This window comes from Excalfactoria chinensis, chromosome 10 (genome assembly GCF_039878825.1).
Source record: "Excalfactoria chinensis isolate bCotChi1 chromosome 10, bCotChi1.hap2, whole genome shotgun sequence".
In the NCBI taxonomy this organism is placed as follows: domain Eukaryota; kingdom Metazoa; phylum Chordata; class Aves; order Galliformes; family Phasianidae; genus Excalfactoria; species Excalfactoria chinensis.
In genome coordinates, this window is record NC_092834.1 from 3,331,001 (window position 1) to 3,352,076 (window position 21,076).

Here is a 21,076-nt window from a genome sequence, read left to right on the forward strand (position 1 = left end):
TTGAATGTAGTTGCAACAAAGAATATTCTGAATTGCTATCATTTCCATCAGGAACATGAGAGAGGAATACCTTTCCTGGAATGTAAAATTATGTTCCCTCTTTGGACTAAAATGAGCTCATCAGCCTGAGAGATCTAAGAACAGGACATTTATAAATGCAAATTTCTTTTCCTTTGACAATGCAGCCTTTAAAATACCAGACAGGAAAAAGCGAAACGTTTGCATTGATTTTGATTGTTTAATACTCAAGAGTGAAAAAGTGTAAAATCACAAAGCTACAAAGCTTATACCACCACCAAAATGCAGTTTCATTTCAAATAACCAAAATACAAGCTGCCTGCAGTCTCATACAGCTGACATCAACAAACCCAGATTCAACATTCTTACCGTCTTTTAAACACCTGCTATTCACAAACATCAGTCAGTACAAAGTTCCAGGTCTCTCACACAACTTTCCTTATATTCAATATTATATTTGACATCTAGACCAGATGTTTACACATTTAGAAAAGTGCTCAATTTCTTATCTATCTCAGCATATAGTTTTTACCTCCCAAGATTAGTAATAATATCTTAAAAGCTTTTTTCTTAATCTAAACTCACCATTAAATTTATTTTTTGTTTGTTTGTTTTTAAACGAAAAGCACAACTTATATGAATAAGCTTCAGAAGCGCATGCTGTCCAAGGTTATATCACCAATCCTTCCAGCCATGTTATAATATAATGCTCATGCAGACAGGGTTAGTACATTAGACAACATTTGTTCTTACTAATAATGCACCTATGGCCCTGATTCTGCAAATGCAACTGTAAGGCCTGCAGGATGCGACTGTCCACCTAACTACATTTTGTTATTTGGAGGTAGTATTATCCAAAAGCTGTCATGTCAAAATGTCTTGGGTTAATGAGAGCTAAGTGGAAAATTGGTGCTTACATAAACATGTTTAAAACTTATGCCATCCATACAAAATATTTGTTTTCACAGCCTCTAAGTATTCTAGCAAAGGAATTGTGCATGTATTTAAATGTGAACTGTGCATATCTTTAAGCATTATGCTAATGCACATTGCCAATTCCCTAAAATAAACTAACTTTCCAACAGCCAAGTAAAATCCTGATCTTTAATGGAACTAATGAAAATACTCCAAAGAAATGTTTCCTTTCAGGCAATCAGAATAGTTGTACACCTTGATGTAGCCTACAAGATCTGATTGCGATGTTTAGAGGAATTTTCCTTGGTGGAAACAATACTTTCTTTTCTCCTGGATGTTGGTGTTATGTGATTCATTTCTGTGAATCCCAACTGTTTTTTTCCCTTTAGTTGACATAACCCTCTGAGCAGGTGAAGATAAATGTAACAGTGCTGGCACAGCTGTTCCTAAGGACCATGTCTGTTTTAGATTACACAGGTTAGCAATAAAAATGGTTTAATTTGGAAGTAGCTTTTCATTGATTACAAAATACATTCTCTGCAGATATTCTTAGTTCTAATTTAAAGAAAACGTTCAAGTTTCAGGTTAGAATCAAACTTCAAGAAAATTAACACTGATTACTTCTTTTTAAATATTTTTTAAATACTGCTTCTTTTTACAGATCCGACTCCTTTCCTCATTCCTTATTATCTAATACTTGAAGAACATAATTTGATTGCTTGCAGTTAAACATCTAGCTGGAAAATTCTTCCTCATACATAATTATTAAAATAAACAAAGCCGTTACCGTTTTTAAAAAGTAGATGGTCAGCTGAGGAAACAAAAACAGGATGATAATTGAAGTATGATGACTAATAACACCCTACTGATAAATGGAAGCACAAGGTCTTTTATAAGTGCATATAAATAATTTTGAAAAATACTGTTAGTCATTACGTGTTGAACAGCACAGATGAGCGCAGTGTACAAGCCTTTGGTGCTTCCACAAACCTCAGTTTCCTTTCATCTTCCAGCTGTTGGTTATGCTTCCAATTTCAGTAAGTGATTTTCTAGTATGTCATAAAAAAAATAAATATAAAGCCTGACCAACACTGATACTCACACTGTTGTACTCACATAAAAACAGGAAAATATACAGAAAGATTTGCAATGCAGACAAACCTCCTGAGTTAGTCTTTGGAACACTGATAATAGTTTTAATATACTTTATACAGTTTCCAGCTTAGTTACTAAGGCACACAATGATTAATCTGTTCCATATCTGAAACAGAATGATATGTCAGTCAGCAGGTTACTTCTCTTTAGCTTTGCATTTCTATTCATGTTATAAAGAAGCAGTCAGTTTTGAAAAATCTAGCTTCTGTTAAAGCTAAAAGAATCTGAAAATTGAATATCCATGTCAGACTAAAATACATAACTGGATTCTAATCTGGGTTAGCACACACAGTACTATGCATATAGATCCACAGGAAAATACTTCTGTGTCAGAGACTACCAGAATGGCACATGATAGCCATCCAGATACAGGTGTGTTCCTACTCTGCAGAGATAAGTATAGGAGAGTGAGTGAGTAATTGTGCGTATGTGTATGCATGCATGTGAATATAGCAGCTTCTCATTTGTTTATTTTATTCTTGTATGTGTTTAGTTTCATATCTTCTTACCCCAGTGAGAAAAAACATTTCAGCTGCTATTTCTGTTTCTGCTAGCACTGCACGGTTTAGTACAGTACTGGACCTGGACTTTGAAGTAACTGAATTTTTATCATAAAGCTGATTTATATCTTTCATTTAACCAATGTGCAATCAAGTGAAATAAATACAGTTTCGAAACGGTTTAAGCAGAAACCAACTTTGGCCAGAGAAAAGTCTTACAACCAGAGAAAAGCAATACAAGGGGAAATTAAAATCTCTGGTTTGGTTTGCAGGTCTAGTAATCAGAAAGAGCATCTTCTCATTTGTAAACAAGACAGGAATTACCTGGAAATTATCTGACATAAAATGGTCACAGATATGATCTACATATTTTCTTCAGAATATAGCTAATATTAGCGAATTCCACTGTGTTAAGTTATGCATTATGTAATGTTTGACACTTCACACTTACCGTTAGCAATACCTAGTGTCAAGGTAAGCAATATACTGCAAAATAACTTGCTGCTGTTACTCTGCATACACACTGAAGCTGTAGAGTTCTCCTTACTCCGGTAGAAGTACAATCCAGCCTATTTTTAAAATTTTATTTATTTTTAAAGATATACTCTGCAATTTCTCACTGTGAGTACTGCAAGAAATTTCTGCTTCAGTGTTACCTCTTATTTTTATTTTTGCACTGCATTCTAACTATACAGATAATAGTATTTTTGTCTATTCTTGCTGTGCATTGTTAAGTCCTAAGGAATTGTATTCAGCTTCCATAGCTGAAATAACTGTATCTTTCCTTAAAATATTTTCATTAGGTACTGCATATAAATACACAGAGATAGAACGGAAAATCAGCTACCTACCACCCTCATTAGTCTTATGACCTCTTATATTTGTAGTTAGTAGCTTTAAAGAGAAATGCTGAGTATTTTAGCAGCCAAGTACGATACAGTATTTTTTTAAAAAATGGAAAAATCCTATTCAAATACACACTTGTTAATAAACTGCTATAAAACAGACAAAAAAATACAAACTTCTGAATTAGCCGGTAGCAATTTTCTGTCTCTATTGGTGAAAAAAACCTGAAGTTATTGCAAACAGGTCTCTGAGGGAAAAAAAACAACATATTAATAACACAATTTCTCCCAAAAATATAATTTCAAATCAAGTAAAAAGTGTACTGAATAGGTTGAAGGTTTCTATACCAACACAGGATAATCAAGAACCTGCATAGACAAATTACCAAGTAGACTTCATTAAAGTGTCCTTTCAGAACCACTGTCCATCATTCTCTTCATCATCTTCCTCCTCATGGTCCAGATAGAGAAGTGCGACTTTCTTTTCATCAGAAATAACTGACCTTTGGTCTACCATTCTTTGCAATTGTACAGTTTTATCAAAACTCGACTTTTCCACTACGTTTTCAACATGATCTTGGGAAAAACTGGAGTGAATATAACTTCTTTTATTTTCACCATCTCCACTGTGGTCACTTTCAACTCTGAACTGTGACTGATTAACAGAAGGGTCTTGTTCTTTAGATATGAGCACTGTTGCTTGTTCTTCACTTTCTGCCATAGATGCTCCACCCACATTGGAAACACCCATTTGAAAAGTAAATGACGTCTCACTGGATCCTACTTTAACATGCTTCATGGAGCTACTGCTCTCTGATGACTCTCGTGTTTGTGAATGATCCTCTAGTGTTTCAGAAATGGGTCTTGTAAAGATTATTTGTTCACTTTGAGTTTCTACAGGAGTTATTCTAACATGCCTGAAAGACCCACTTATATCTGAGCTTCCTTCATTCTCTGAAAGATGTCCTTTGTTAACGAGCTCTGGAGTTTCAGAAAGGGAGCCATGATATATGATTCTCTCAGTTGTTTTAACTCCTGTTTGGCCGAGCCTATAATGCTTTACTGAGCTTTCTGAATGGGTTTGGTCTCCCACTTCACTGATTTCAATATGCTCAGTGATGGGGCCCTGGTAGACTATTTTTTCTGCTGTCATAAACTCCCTAGGGCCTAATTGAACGTGTCTTATTGAACTCTCTGTCTGTGAAAAGTCTCTAGAGTCACTGACCTCTACTTTACCAGAGATTGGTCCCTCAAAAATAACATGCTCAGAGTGAATCCCTCCTGGATGTAATCTAAACTGCCCTACTGATTTGCTGACATCCACAGACCCTTCTGCCTGAGAGAGATTCTCAGAGCCCAGCTCTTCAAAAGACACTTCTTCAATTACTTGCCTTGATCCTACTGTAACATGCCTCGTGGACCTGTTGATATCTGATGAAAAGGTCTGCTGGGAAAGATTTCCAGAATCAGTCTCTTCTACAGTTGTCGTAATGGGGCCTCTATAAATTACTTCTTCTGATGTTTGGATTTCTTTAGGACCCAGTTTAAAATGCTTTACAGAATGGCTCATCCCTGATGAGCCCTCTGTCTGAACAACATCTTCTGTGGCACTGAGCCCCAGCATTTCAGAACCAGGCCCTTTGTATACAATCTGCTCAAATCTCTGGACTTCTGTTGGACCAACCCTAATATGTCTTACAGACTTGCTCTCATCAGTTGACTCTGGTGAGTGAGAGTCTTCTCCAAAATTTGCAGTTTCCAAAACTGAACCATCATAAATGACTTTTTCAGTGGTATGATATCCTGTGCTACCACTCTTCCTCACTGTGGATGACTTGTAGACTTCTTGATTAGCCACAGGAGTGTATGTGTCACTGTGTGCAGAAACATCTGTTTCTGTACTGATTTTACCATCAACAGCTCTCTCCAACTTATCTCTTTTCAAGGAGTGTGATGTTGTCTTCTCACCTGCAATTACTTCACCAAGCTGAGCTACATCGAACTCATCAGCATTAAGGGTCTGAGATAGATTGACTTCAGCAACAATTGTCAGCAAGCCTCCCTCCTCTGTTTGATGAACTTTTTTGATATCAAATTCCAAGTTACTAGAGTCTGCTTGATTCTCTTTTGTTAATGCAGACAGTTCCTCTTTTACGCTTTCTGGGAGACTGCCTTCCAACTGTTCTAAAGCTTCCTTCAGTTGTTGCTTGGGGTCCTTGGTTTCCTTCGATAAAAGCCCCTTTATTGAAGCCTGAAATTCTTGGGGTATTTTAATTTCTTTTTCAATAACAACAGATTCAACATGGGATGTTCCAGCTTTGGGATGCTCTTCTTTTAATATGTGGGCAGTTGCTTCCTCCCCTACCACTCTGTATGTTTCCTCCTGAGAGCTTACACCTTCATCTCTCTTACTTTGTGTGCCTTGCAAAAATTCATCTTGCCAAGAATACTTAATAGTTGATTCTTCTTCTATATGAATTTGCCCATACACTGAGTCATCGTCTTTTTCATTAATAATGGGATGATCATCAGGAACAGACACAAAATATTTTTGTTCAATCGGTGAGTCATCTTCCTCAGTTACTTCCTCCACATGAGTGAAGCTTCCATGGCGTTGTTTCTTCTTTTTAAGATCTCCATGTGTAAGCGTTATGTCTTGCTCCTCCTCACCGTAACGCTTCTCTCTTTCAGGGAATGTGTCTTCCACTTCCTCTACTTCAAAAGGTGTTGAAAATTCAGTCCTTTCATCAGTGGAATAATCTACTGTTTCCTCCACAATCTCAACATTAACAGACATATTCTTTGCACCCACACTTCCTTTCAGGCCATGATGTACTATGTCTTCTATCTCCTGTTTGGAAGGAGTTCCCTCAGCACTCTCTAACACTTTTCTAACACCCTGATTTGAAAGACTTCCTCGTTCAGCTTCAGCAGAAACATCTATGTTTTCTTGTACTCGAGACTGCACTGTCATCTTTGTCTTTATTTTCCCATCATCAGGTTGCTCTTGCTTACTAAAAGAGGTTACTTTTGTGTCTGTTGATACTTCTGAACTAGAAGACTGAGTAAAACTTTTAAGAATGTCAGCAACAATGTTCTCTGCTATATTTTCAGTTGACAGAGTCTCCATTTTATGACTTCTGTCACTAGTTCTTCCTTCATCTCTCAGATTAGATTCTGAAACACTGACTTTGTGAATTTCAGCAGCCTCAGTGACGTGCTCATCTGTCTCTCTTCCTGTGAAAGTTTTAAAATCTTGTGAACGTATATCTTTGTTATTCTTCTGAGATACTTTATCAGGAGCAGGCCTTTCAAGAACGATAGGTATCTCAATGACTTCTTTGCTTTTGGATTCAAAGGATACATCTATATCTTTTTTACTTGATTCACTTTTTGAGGTTCTTGCATTAGAAATATCACTCCCCATTACCTTCTGGTTAATTACTTCCTCCCGGACAAATTTTTTCTGCTCTATCCCCGTTTTTGTATCAGCTTGCTTTCCAAAACTAACACTTCTTTCTTCTACAAAAGTCTTCTCATCTACCTTCCTTTTCTCCTCCTTTGTTTGTTTCTCTAGCTTATCTTTTTCTTTTGTCAGTGATTTGCTCTCTTCAGTTTGTTTGCTGCCTCCTCTTTTTTCTTTTACTGTGGTCTGAGTTTCAGTTATGGTTTCCTCATATACAGATGGTTTTAAATTGGTATTCAGCTCGTAGGTTGGAAATTTAGAGAAGTTTGGTTTTGTTCCTAGACTTTCAGAAATCCTAGACTTTGTGTCAGCTTTGCTGTCCTTGTCTGATCCTTCAGCATGTGTTGATTGTTTTGAAAAAGATATTGTAGATGAAGATGTAACTTCTGTTTTCTTTCTTTCTGGAATTGTCTTCTGCTGCGTTTCAGTGCTTTTCCAGCTACTGTAGCCTGGGGTATATGTTCTTAATTCTTTGTGGTCTGTCACAATTCTTTCATCCTTTCTAACAGTTGTTGAAGGGCGATATACTGAACCTAGTATATCTGTTCCAAAAGATTTTCCACTCACTGCTGTCTGTGATCCAGCCTGTGTTGTCTGAGCTGAATAGCGTGCAGAATTGCTTATATTTATCGCTGGTATTCTATGCCTTGTATCAGTGATCCTGATAGCTGGTGAAGTTTTATTTTGATTTCTTTCTTGATAAGTAGAGTACATATCGGTGTAGTTATATGACGTGTTTATAATATCTGCAAAGAGAGTATAGGTAAATTATTAATATTACTAATATTAAAATTATGGCTCGTATCTAAAAATAGTACAGAGTAAAGAGGTCATGAACTAAGAAATGTAACACTGATGCTTGAAAGGAAACAACATATCTTCATTTTCAATAAAGCTCTGAAAATGAATTTCCATAGATTTGGTATGATAATTAAGTCTTTACATAAGTTACATTAAGGCTGAAAGCAAAGCTTTTTACTGAGTTACAAGTTCTTGCTAATTTAACATTTTATGAGCTATTGGATATTATGGCATTTACTTAAGAATTACTCCTTTCTTATTTACACTGATATCCATTCACATTTACAAGTTCTTATTTAATAATGTATACTTGTTTTATTGCTTCTTCAGTCCAAGTGGTCTGAAGTTTCTCTGTTTCTACAGAGTGTTAATGGCATACCTGCATGCTGGAAGTTGACAATATCAATACTATCATCTATAGCCACGAGATACAACAAGGTACAACAAAGGAGAGCAATAAAGAACCTCTTAGGCTATACCCGTACACATTAATAAAATGGACCAGGAATAACTGTCCAGCTCTAATTCAAATCTCCTATTCCTAAAAAGCTAGCTACATCTACTCTGCGTTTTGGTAGTGCTTCCAGGTCTGTGGTAACCACTGAACACACCTGAGCATTGTCTGCAAAAGGACCGGCTAATCCAAATCATAACAATGCCAGAGGCAGCACTAACAATTTAACACTATAGGCAAGCGTATGCAAATGTTTCACCTATGATGTAATCTATTTGATTTACTATTACAGATACAGACTTCCAAGCTCTTCTGAGACTAATGCCTGTGATAGTCTGGCAAGTTTAGGATAACATTTAAGACAAAACACAGGAGCATTCTCAGGACTCATTCTGATATTAATGAGAGTTGTCAAAGCAGTCAGATTGTAAATTCATCTCATCTAGTATCCTGGTTACAGTGACCAACAGTAGAATAAGGAAGAGTATAAGAACAGGGCAAGTAAATAGTGATACTTCCCTGGTATACTCTCACAGCCTCCAGAGATTTGCAGCTCCTAAGATAGAAATGGTATCTTTATGTTTAGTAAGTCTTTGATTTGTCTTTTCTTACTCTGCTTAAATTACTCTAAACCTATGTACATTTATTAACGTTCACAGTGTCTCATGGTTTCAACTCACAGTGCCAAAATTTTAACTATGTTTTATTAAATACTTCTTGCTTCATACTTCAAAACTCTCTTAAGAACTATGGGCATCCAAGTTTTTGCACTGTTGAGCTATGAAACATCACTCCCTGCTTAACTCCTCCACTTGAGTCACAATTTTATAAGTTTTATTATACACTAGAGCACCATGTTGATTTGAAATGTTAAAACTCAAAACCAATTTCACAGTACACTGATAAAAAAGAAACATCGTAGCACACTATTTTCCAATTATATTTAATTCAATTTCCATTTTTCAATGTTCATTTTTTACCTTGAGGCAATTTCCCTATAAGCTGATCTCTCCATTTAATAATCCACGGGTTGCTTTCCCCTTCCAACAGAGTCCTGGAAAACACATAAAAAGGCATTCCGTCAAAATACTGGGAAGAATAATCATAATATTTAAAATACATAAGTCTTAGAAATTGAAAAAATTATCCTGCAGTTGGGTCCAATTCTGATTGTTATTCTCATCCCATAATTTTATCAGTGACAATTAGAAATCCTTGGCTTCCTCTTGGTTCAGAGAGTTCACTTCTTCAGAATAACACCATGATCTTGCAGTAGGTTATAGCACAGAAACCATAAAGTTTTAGATTATAACTTCCACATTTGTAAACATATTGCTTCCTGACATGGACAAAATCTATTGACTTCCACTCTGGAATCATAAAAACTAGCATGTTTTTCCAGATCAACAGTCTTATAATAGAATTAGGAAAAAATGGGCTAAACAAATCTTAGCAGATATTCAGTAAAGCTTTTTCAGAGAACCATACAGAAATATTTTATAAAGAAATGACAAAAATGAAATAATACTGGCAAGCAAATAACCAGCAGCTTTCCTGCTTGATTACATAGTACTCAAAGTGTTGCAGTGTAATATAAAGATAACAGTTATTCTAATTTCTATAGAATGTAATTTCTATCCTTTTCAGATGAAAACTGAAGGAAAATATTACTCCTACTGTCAAAGACTGGCTAGTGCTGGAAGTAATTATTCTTAGTTCTTATTCTATCTGAAATCAACACAACATATTATACACCAAAGGACTAGGAAAAATCTCTGTGGTAGAAACTTCTGTGCTGGTGGCACACATCAGCTGCTCTTGGAGACATCACACCCAGCTCATTACTTGAGAGCACTTGCTATCCTACCTGTATGCCAAATTTTGTTCCCTATACAGCACACCTGGGCATGGACACCTACTCTCAAGAACAACCAGACAGCAGCCATAGGCTTGTTCAGTTTCTAAATAACTTGATAGCCTTCTTGTTTGTTTGTTTTTTTCCCCTAAAGTTGTGGAAAATACTCCCGAGGTAGATTTCCTACAGATACCAGCAAAGCTGAGGGGCAAAATATTTTCAGCATTAATGGCTCTACATTAAGAAATGAATATAGGCAAATAGCATTCTCCTGCCCCCTCAGGGGAAAAAGAACGCAATTGCTCTATAAAAATAAAATTGTTGGCTCCTTCTCTTTTTAGAGAGTATAAAAACCAGATACTAGAGTGACATCTTATGCAGTCCTATCACTTTTAGACATGGTGATTCAATAAGATTGGATCCCAAAATTTCTAATAAATTATCCTGAAGTCCTTGTGTGCTTTCTACTCTTCTGCTACTCTTATGTGCTTGTACTGCCTGACATGAAGCATATCCAGCTGTTCTTAGGGAAAAAAAAAAAAAAGAAGAAGAAGAAGAAGTAGTTTGCATCTTCTCCACTTTGTCTGGGCCACAATCTATGCTATTCTCCAAAAAATATGCTAAGCTGCAGCACTGTGGTTCAACAGGCCAGAAATTCTATGGCAGGTTCTTTAAATATGCAACTGAATGCTTTAATCAGTACAGTACTTTTGTGCTTTTATGTTCACTCCCACTGGTGAGATAACTGCTTCATCATTTCCAGTTTTGGAAATGCCGGATGTTTTGCACTGATAACAGCAGCTGCAACATCAAAGTTGTCGAAGGGGAGGCTGCAGGACTATGATAGCCAAGGCTCCCTAGCAGGGAGCTGTAAGCAACAGAAGACTGTGGGATAAACACATTTGCTAGGCCTTTCTAGCAAAATGAACAATGCAGACATTTTAAGTATCACCTGTAGATGGTGACTAACCAGTCTGGACATTGTATGCTTCTTTTGGCTTCTGACTGCCTCTAGATTCAGTGGCACAGTGCTATATTAGCAAAGATCACCTGTAAGTTTCCCTTTGCAGCCATGGATTTACCTTGATTCAGAAGAAAAGCCAGATTAGAATTACCTAACATTATTTACTGGTTACTTGCCTCCTTAAACAGGTTCAAATAAACACCTGCAGTTTGTTAGTCAAATTCAACCCTAGAACAACCTTTACTGGGGAAACTGAAAATACAAGCAACTTGTTTTTGTCCTTGTTTAGCAGCAATGAAATCAATTCAACACTGCTAAAGAGTGTTCCCAAGAGCAAACATCATATCTGATTAACCTGGTGAGCACCAAGGAATTTGCTCTGAAATAAATGCTAGAAAACCTGGTGACATTACGGGAATATATCAAGGGGCTGGCAATTAAAGTGTTAACCATGATGAAGGAAACTAAGAATGTGGGTAGTTTGACTAAGGATTTCTGGCTGCTATTAAAACAACAGTTGTTCAGTTGCTGCAGCAACGTATGAAGTCACTAAAAATAAGATCCAAGAGGTAACTGTATACGGCAAAGGGCAACAGCACACAGAAAAGCTGGAGCTGAAATATTACTACTGAAAATATGTTGTACTTGAAAATGAAAGGCAAAGCTTCATGAAACCTGTAAAAAACTGGACAGTGGATCAGTGTTTTACTGTATACAGTTCATAATCTATTTCCTCAAGCTTATCAGGTAGACAAGAAAATACTAATCTGATATTGGTTTAATTAAATTACCATAAGAAACCATAGTATAAAGTACTGAGCACTAGTCTGGAAGTAAGCAAATTCAGTTTCTGTTCACCAGCTTCACCTTTGCTTCGGTTTATAAAAGTCATTTTGCTTCTCTATTTCTTTGCAGCCCTTCTTACTAACAATTATTTAAGCCATAAACTCTTTGTGGTAAAGTCTGCTTTAAATCTGAAGCTAAACCACTTGAATAGGGGAGTGTTAATCTCAACTGTATAAACTTTTAAGTATTTATAGAGATGACAAAAAGCATTCCTTCAAGTTGCTCTCTTCTGAAAAATATCTGTCAGCGAATTCCTGGAAATCTGACTCCCAGTGACATATATAGTCACTGACCTAAGACTTAATATTTCCAGAAAACACTATATCTGCACCTTTAATACATCACATCATTCATGTCATTTATCTAAGGTAAGCAGTTACACAGTAGCCAACCCAAAACCTTACTGTGTACTGGAAGATAAAAGAAAAAGTAGTCCAGGAGAGCAGATAGATGAGCTAGACTGGTTGGGTGCAGAGGAAGAAGATGCCAAAAGTAAAGGAAGTCAAGTAAATGTTATCGTGGTCATTCACAACAGCAGTAACTTGATCTGTCTCAGTGACAGAAACTGAAAATCTCAGGGGCAGTTAGCCAGCAGCCCATAAAAATTCATCCTGTCCATCCTAAGTATTTGGAAAGAGTTATAAAAAACATGTCTTTGGGGAATGCAATGGAGGAAGCATTTTTAGGGGGTAAAGGCCAATCCAGTGCAGTTCTTTTCCACTGTGAGATGACAAGGACTGTATGAAGAATAGCAGGTGACTAACTCACATGAAACAACCTGGACATCAGTGACTCAGAACGTTCTCCGGGAAATAGAACAAAGATGAGCATATGAGATACAGGATGGTATAAGTTGTATACAGACAATAACAGAACTGACTGGAGAGGCTATGGTGAACATCTGAGGAGGCCTTAATGTTGGTGATGATTTCTTGAGGGATAGAACTGGAAAGATTTGGAAGAAATGCTGATGGAGGAAACCAGCCTAAGAAGGATTGGAAAGTAGGCCTGCTAAGTGCATTAGGAGGTTCTGGAAACAACCATGACCGAAAACAGCTTTGTAGGCTCTGCTGCTTCAAAACACAGCATGATAACCTAGAACAAAACACTCACAAATTCTTCCAAATATCTAATCTAAAATTGCCCTGGCACAACACATCTTGGAGAAAGGTTTGACAGTAATTCTGATCCTAGGCATATTTTCTACCTGTTTCTAGTCTGAGAGTCTTAAACAGTGAATAGTTTACCACTTCTCTCTGAACTATGCACAGACTAAGTAGTTGTGGTTTTTCAGGTTTCCAAGAAAATGGACCAAAATTACAAGGCACTTGATAAAGATTCACTGAGCACTGGAGAAAAAGAACTGAGCGTTAAGATTTTCACAAGTTACAACTTCATAAAGCCATATAAGATATGTATTTCACTTTCTGAGTGAGCCTTGGATCCCACAGCAGGAAAAATGAGCAGAATTGGAGAGGAAGTACACTTGGTCCTTGGGGAAGGGTGTTCTTTGCAACTGTGAACCTTCTTGCCAGTGCCGAAGCAACTGACTAATGGAAAGAACTAGCTTTAGAATGGGACGTGTAGGAGTTGTAAAACAAAGGGAAAACATAGGTGGGAGGTAAAAAAAAGACAGCTCCAAGAGGCTGACCAGACAGCAAACCCTTTTGTGCCAAGAGGAGAGGAGATGCCAAAGCCTCAATGGAAACTTCTCAATGGACAGTTTGGGATATTGAAGTGAGGTGCCTTTTGTCTCCAATATGCATAAACAAGGGTATATGCCAGGATCCTTTGTGGAAATGAAGAGAAGCTGGATCCATCTGCCATGATTATTGTAGATCAAAAGATCTGGCAGAAGAGCTGGACTTCAAAGTATAGATCAGCAGTACAGAATTCTCTTCCTGAGAAGCTTCCTTTACCACAGAAGCAGCACTATCTCCAGCCAATGAGTTTATCTTTTTCCTTCTGAATCACTTCTGTACTATGTGTAAACTGATACATCATGATTCTCCAGACAGGAGAAATACTCTGGCTTTTCAGCCACGCATCTACCACCTCTCTAGTTAAATACATACAGTACTGAAGATTTACGAGCAGAAAAATTGTTTGTTGATAACTCACACTTGACCCAAGCATATTTCCCAAGCAAACCAAGAATATGAACAACTGGGATTTATCAAATAGACTTTTCTGTGACTTTCTCACTATTCTCCAGCTGGAACAAAACAATTGAAAACTCACTATTTACATCAACATTGCATGAGGCTGCTAAGCAGAATATTTAAATGATGAATTTTGCCATATTACTTGACAGATAGCAGCTATACTGCCCCACATTTATCATTATTATCCTCTGATTAGAAAATTGAGCATGACTGAAATACTTACCTGTAAGTTTCAATTTCAAGGATGAGACCTGCTTTCACCTGCAGTAGTTCTTGATAGTCCCTGAGGTAATCTGTGATTGACATGGTCAGGGACTGCTTTTCTTCTTCTAGAGCATCAATTATCCGCTAGAAAGAAATACAGATTGTTAGTTTTAAATAAACTTTTAAATCTCTCATACTTGAATGTTTACTAAATTGAAAGTTTTAATCAAAAACTAAACTAAAATCTGGAAGAGCAGTAAATCAACACATTCCATCACAAACAGAACAAATCAGCTCTCAGACTTCCCTATATACGTTATTACTGAAACAGAGTTTTGTGCTAGGATTTCACTTCATCAAGCTGGTTGGATATCTAAGCAAAACCCATTCAATTGCTGTGTACAAAAGTAATCAAGTGCACATAGCAAAGAAAAGATACTGCTTCATAAACGTGACTTGAATGGGATTCACTCTGTCGTTTTAAGGGTTCAGATACGGATATCTAAATCATTCTTGAGATCTGGAATTTTTGCAGTTTCTTTGCTAAGGGAACCTGGCTGATTTCTCTTTGTTAGTACTTTGATGTATACACACATGTGGGCCCAAACCAGTTTTTGGATTCTAATATCTCTGGAGATACTCGTAGTGCCTAAAAGGTGAAGGAAGAACCTCCAGAAGGTTCTTCCCACCAAGTTTTCTCTAGATACTTGCTTTTAAATCCGCACACTATTCTTCTAACTGCTAATCAGAAGATATACAAAGTAGTGCTCATCTTCATTTTGATCACTAAATATAACTTTGCACTTTCATATATTCCTATAAATTACTTGAGAGGAGTGATGACACAATAAGATCTGTCCAGCAATTTTTGGAAAGTTTTGAAAATGGAGTTAGAGGCAGATACTGCAAAATAGTGAAGTACAAAATGATCTAAAATAAACATACTCATAAAATACTGTGTTAAAATTTAAAAGCTGACTGGCCATACACAACACAAAAAGCAACAAAAACTTCTTAAACAGAACATTAAGATTTGATTTAGACTGTACTAAGTGGATTCTGCTCTTGAAAAGAACACCACAGAACACAAGTGCTTTAAGCACTGGTGTTACTTCTCACATGAAGGGCAAATCTCCATCTCCAGAAAACAGTCCTCTCCCCAATAATTGAAAGGAGCTTGTTCAGTACAGACTCAGAACTGAAAGTATCAGTGTTAGCTATTCAAAGTGATTCTTAATGGTTTCCTTGCTATGGGTATCATCTACTAATCCAAAATCAATTCTCCTCAGATGGCATGCTGAAGCTAACTAAAAAGCTAACTAAAATGCTTGAGATTACACTTTGTTCTGAGGGCTAATGAGAAAGAAATGAAATCTCAAAGACCCAATCCTGTTTTGTTCACATCGCTCTGCACAATGCAGGAGCCAAACTGTCATTTGCAAAGCAAACTCTCATACGCATATATGGTACCGAACAGGGAACAGCATATTTTAGATTGCATCTTAACAGATGCTTTGCAATACAAACAGCAGAATCAAGACAGTGGTAGCCTAGCTCTCAGAAAGTCAAAATATTTTATTTTTATGCACTAAGTGCTCAATTATCGCAGTATGAACAATAGCATAAAAGCATAGATGCAGCAGGAGACTCCCCAGACTGGACAGAGCTAGTATGATATGCTGCTGGCAGAAGCAAGGTTTAAGAACTAAGAACACAAAGTGCTAGCCTTCCAAACACTAATAAGTTTGTTTAATGCAAAAGCAAAAAGAAATTTTGTATTCTTGTATTTTCATGTGTGTGGGAATATCTGTCTACCTACTTCTTCAGTTGTATTTGCAGCTGTTGTTCTATGATTATACTAACATTGGGACATTTACTTCACTTGATGTGACAAATCTTGTCCACAGTCTTCAGCATATATTAAAGCTCCTTTTTTTTTTCCTGTCAGAAAACAAATAATATTTGCGTATCTGAAAGAGCACTACTGACCATCCACTAGCCTCATCCAGACTATAGCAGAGGTAACATCCTGTATGGTTCTGCATGATGACAAGCAGAACCACTGACCTTTAGAGGCTCTGAGGCAGTAGTGCTATTCAAGAACTGACACAATGGAAAATGCCAAGATGAGAAGGGAAGAAAAGTGCCAGGCCTTGCTTTTAAAAGGAAAAGGCTGTGAGAAAAGGACAGAGTGTTGCCAGAAGAGTCTGCAAAAGAAACAGACAAGAAAGACTGGATATCTATGAGACCAGTCCCTAAAGGTGGTAAGATACAAAACAAGAAGACTCGGGCATTTGTTGCCTCTTCTTCAAATACAGAGACTAAATAAATAAAATTAGTTACAATGTCCTAATGATTACCATAAAGGGGCTACATAACTGGACCAGCTGTGTAATCGCTCTGAAGGAATTCATTCCAGCAGGAGGAGACAATCTGTAGACTGGATGGCAGATAGCTACTTGCCCAGCCTTCCAGTCACTGATACCTAGCTATGGTGCAGAGGACAACTGACACACTGTTTCCAAGCATGCTAAAAAGGTGTCTAAAGCCCAGGAGATGGGAAACCGACAAACATCAGTTTTGCAAAAAGTAACCTATGTTGCTCCAGTCATGTTTGCTTCACACTTCCTCTAAGGGATTAACTTGGAAAGATCGTTCCTCACCCATATCAGCCTCTCTCTAAGTCCTGGTGGAGTCCCACTAGAACTGTATTACTGAATAGAAGTGATTTTCTCATCCTTCAGAGGCCTCTTTCCAGGCAGCAGTGGGAAATTTCAGAAGGGCAGTAGGGGGAAAAGAATGTACTTGGGTTGTCCAAACTGTACCTACTGAGGGAATAAAGACAGGACATCAGGCTCCAGCCCTTTCCAGCTGGTAGTGTTTACCAATCCCACAGCTCATTCAGCAGCTCAGTAGGGGGAGGAACTGTGCTTAGCTGGCTGGAAGGTGGGACACAAAAAAATGCATGTGACATACAGATATGACAAGTTCATTTGACAAAACATTTTCTTTTCCTCTGGAACTTACAACACAACTAACATAAGAACCAGTCCCTCAATTAGTGACAAATTTCTGCCTTCTTTCAAAGCAACAGCTATGTCCTTCTTTTACATCTGAAAACTATGGAGCTTCCTTCTGCTGTCACTCCATATTGAAATTGGTACTCAAATCACTGAGTGTTTGTATAAGTATTTTCAGGGCACGCAGCTGAAATTATGGAAGTTAGACATTAGAAATCTACTGAGTTCATCCCACAGCACCCAGGACCAGTGAAAATGTTCCAAACAATGCATGATTTACAGCATGCCTGGTTCAGCTGAATTATAACCCCAAGGACATATTTCTATTTAACGCTGCTGAAAGCTTCAGTGAGGATAGGGATGGGGTAGGAGACAAAGATGGACATATAAGGCGACTGGATGATATATGGAAAGTATGAATAAATCTAATTGCTATTACAGCTGCAATGGACAAAAATCACTTGACTTAAATCTGTACATACTTATCATTCCTATGTGACACTTCGCAATAAATAAGCACGGAATAGATACTCTTTAAAGAGTCATAGAAAATCTAATGCTAAAAGTACTTTCAGCAACAAAAGAAACACCGAGAGGGAAATGAAATAAAATAAAGCTCTGATGACAAGAACAAAACTTGCACAAGCTGCTTCTACATATTCTGTAATTGGTTTTCCCGAATGTGAATCAATGATCTCTTCTTTCTCATGCACAAGCTGTTGGAAAAGACCTTTTTCACTGGAAACCAAAGAGTTTAAACACAGCGCAGCAAGGACAGATTTTGGAAATGAAAATAACTGAACATTAGTTGTCTTATGTACATTCGGGTAAACTTATGATCCTAAGTTTAAGGAATGACAGCCTGCGGGGATTTTTTCCCTCTTCATGTTTTCCTCTGGCTCTGATCAATTGATAAATTTAATTAGCGAGAGATTTATGCAGCACTTCTAAAACTTTGGAAGTGTTTACACATGATTGGAAGAATAAAGTGGACTGTCAAAAATGGAAAGAAAGAAAGAAAGATACAGAAGTTAAAAGCTTTTCTGATTACTTCTTACATACCTACTCTGACTCAGTTCACAGCAATCTGCAAAATATGCAACTTGCAAACAATCCGGTAGCCTACAAAAACCAGACACAGAGAAACAGGTCCCAGTCCCCTCCCAACTGCCAGCATCTCCATAATCTACCGCTGGTGGATACAATGTCACAGTACCACGAGGGCTTCAGACAAACAAGGAGCTCCAACAGGGTGTTAATAAAAGGGTCTAACAAGGAACAAAAGAAATGTCGCCCTCGGGAAATGGATCGATGGTCCGGATGATCTAATATGCGCTCTCCGCTCTAAATTTGATGAACTGATATTTTTCTGTCCTGGCATTTGCTGATCAGTTTGGGGTGATTATACGTGCCACCAAGGAATTCTGGCTGCAAGCAAATTCCCAGCTACAAATGCTATGATAACCCTCTGTTTAAAAACATCAAACATCCATCTGAAATGGCTGCCAGGCACCTACACTAGTAAGGTTTTATTATTATCAAACAATTCCCATTCAGCTTGTTGTTTGTAGCACAGTAACACATCTTCCTGCCTTCAAAAGACTAAGTTTCCTCACCTACAATGTGGACCACAAGCATTTCTCTATGCTCAGCAGTGTACATAACACAGGAAGAAAATTCAGATCACTTCTTTGATCTCAACAAGTCAACCTTAAGTCTCAGGCCAAAAGGGAAGCTTTGTGACCCAGCGCTCAGCGCGGGGACTGCTCTGAGTCACCGTGTGCTTGAGCCAGCCTCAGTGGCAGCCCAGGCAAGTCTGCGAGCCAGCTCTTGGGCTCTTGGCAAGGGCTCTGGGAAGGGAGCACCTGTCACCAGGAAGATGCTCTCAGGGTCATCATCGCACTCAGATACCCCACCCTTCACAGAGGACTCTCCCCGAAGTGGTGCAGCAGGGCTCCCTGTGGCCCCAAGACAAGGGCTTTTTCAGCCCAAGGAAATCCTGCTGGAGGGAGGCAGAGCGGGGCAAGGGAGCCCAGGCCCACAGGTTGATACGCACTTCCCACGGCAGAAGGAGCGGGACTCAGGACTACGGGAGCAGGCTGCCAGCATAACGAGGCCTTGCGGAGTGAGGTGCTGATCTCATCTCACTATGGGCCAGAACTTAAAGAAAAAAGTGAGCGAGAGGGTGGAAGGAGATGCAGAGAGGCACCGAAACAAGCGTCAAAGAGCGAGCATGAAGCGGCACGGCCGGACAGCCCTGGCGAAGGGCCGCGACTGAGGGACAAGGCAAGGCAGCAGTGCCACGCACCTGGTACTCCTCCACTTCGGCGCCGTGGCGGTCCTGCATGTCAAGCAGCTCCTGCTCCAGCCGCTCTCGGAGCCCACACAACTCCTGGCCCTGGCGGTGGAGGTCCTCCAGGTGCTGGCGGCACTGCCGGCTCTCCTCCCGCAGGAGCTCCAGGTTCTCTCGACTCCGCTGCGCCTCCTGCTCTTGCAGCCTCTGGATCTGCTCCTGATAGCGCAGCAGAGTCTCCTGGCAGCTCTGGCTAAGCAGCATCTCGTAGATCTCCTCCAGCTCCTCCAGGCTCAGGGTGGACAAGGGGGGCGGTAAGGCGGCCAGGTCCATCCGCAGCTCTCGTATCTCCACCACCTCGCGCCGCTGCCGCTCCGCCAGGTGCCTGTGCTCGTCCTGCAACTGCAGCAGCAGCTCCTCCAGCGCCACGCACTCGCCCTGCAGTCGCTGCAACAGCTGCCGCTGCCCGGCCAGCTCCGGCTCCAAGCGGCGCCGCATCGCCAGCACCTCGGTACCCAGCAGCTGTAGCTGCTCCAGCTCCCGCCGCAGCCCGTCCCGCTCCAGCTCCGCTTCCAGCTTCGCCTGGCTCAGCTCCTCCAGTTGCATGCGCAGCCAGGCCAGCTCCTGCTCGGGCACCCGCAGCCCGATCAGCTCCTGCTCCCGCAGCTCCGCCAGCTCCCGCGCCAGGAAGCGGTTCTCCTCTTCTAGTTCCCTCACTCGGTTCACGAAGACCCGCATCCGCGAATTGAGCTCCTGCAGCTCCCTCTTCTCGTCTGTCACTATGACATCGACCCATCCTGCTTCCCAGCGCCGCCACATCTTGTCCGAGCTGCGGGTCGGAGCCGCTCTGGCCCCTGCGCTGCTTCTGCTGCTGCCGCCGCGCAGCTCTTTCCTCCGCCGCCGCCCCGCCGCGGGCTCTACTCTCCGCCGCCGCCTCTTGGCCCCGTTCCGCCGCCAAGCGCCGCCCGCCCGCTGCCGCCGCCCGCCCCCGCGCTGCTGCCCTGCGGCGTCCCCTGCCGGCCGCTGCGAGCCGTGCTGCGAGCCGGGGCTCTCCACGGGAGCCAGCAGAAGCGCCGCTGCCCTGTGCCGGCCCCCTATGAAGAGAGACAGCACCTCCGGGACAAGCTCATCCTTCCCCCGGTGTGGGGCCGCGCTGGCTGAAGTTCAGCCTGCTTTACCATCTCTGCGCCGTCCTGTTTCCCGTGAGGGTTTTGAACAGCTTGTGATCCTCCGGTGACCATACTGTGGCTGGGCTTAAGTTGGTGTCAGGAGTCGTTTTAGAACAGCACTTGTAAGCTGAGCAAGCTACTGAAATGCCTCCAATTTTGAACCTGTACCACGACTCACGAAATCTTTGAGCAACAGAAAGGCACTCAGTTTCCCAGGCTTAATGCAGGGCAGAAACTCCTGCAGCCAGCACGTCCCTGTGCCCAATTCTCCGCTGCCTTATTTTGCACCATATATGGGTTGCATGCAGAGAAGTCCCTTCATTGACTGCACAGAGACTGACTTCATGTGAGCTGCTCAGCAAGGAGGCAGAAAAGCATCACCCTCTGTGCTACCCACCAAATTAGA

The 21,076-nt window shown here is 40.1% G+C and overlaps 1 protein-coding gene across 1 annotated transcript; it reads right to left on the reverse strand.

Annotated features, from left to right (window-relative positions):
- Positions 1-227: 227 nt before the first annotated feature.
- Positions 228-20,428, reverse strand: SYNM (synemin). The gene is made up of 4 exons (XM_072345653.1): positions 19,517-20,428; positions 14,208-14,332; positions 9,135-9,208; positions 228-7,645 (listed from the first exon to the last, which is right to left on the reverse strand). The coding sequence occupies exons 1-4, from the start codon at positions 20,318-20,320 to the stop codon at positions 3,846-3,848; spliced, it is 4,803 nt and encodes a 1,600-aa protein (XP_072201754.1). The 5' UTR covers positions 20,321-20,428; the 3' UTR covers positions 228-3,845.
- Positions 20,429-21,076: the final 648 nt, after the last annotated feature.

Bases quoted from the DNA above. Each gene is read 5' to 3' on its own strand.
- SYNM (XM_072345653.1), bottom strand. From the start codon at position 20,320: ATGTGGCGGCGCTGGGAAGCAGGATGGGTCGATGTCATAGTGACAGAC. The intron at 9,209-14,207 runs GTAAGTATTTCA...TGTGTTTTCCAG, and splicing joins CTTGAAATTGAAACTTACAG to GACTCTGTTGGAAGGGGAAA. The intron at 7,646-9,134 runs GTAAAAAATGAA...CTCTCTTTGCAG, and splicing joins TATAGGGAAATTGCCTCAAG to ATATTATAAACACGTCATAT.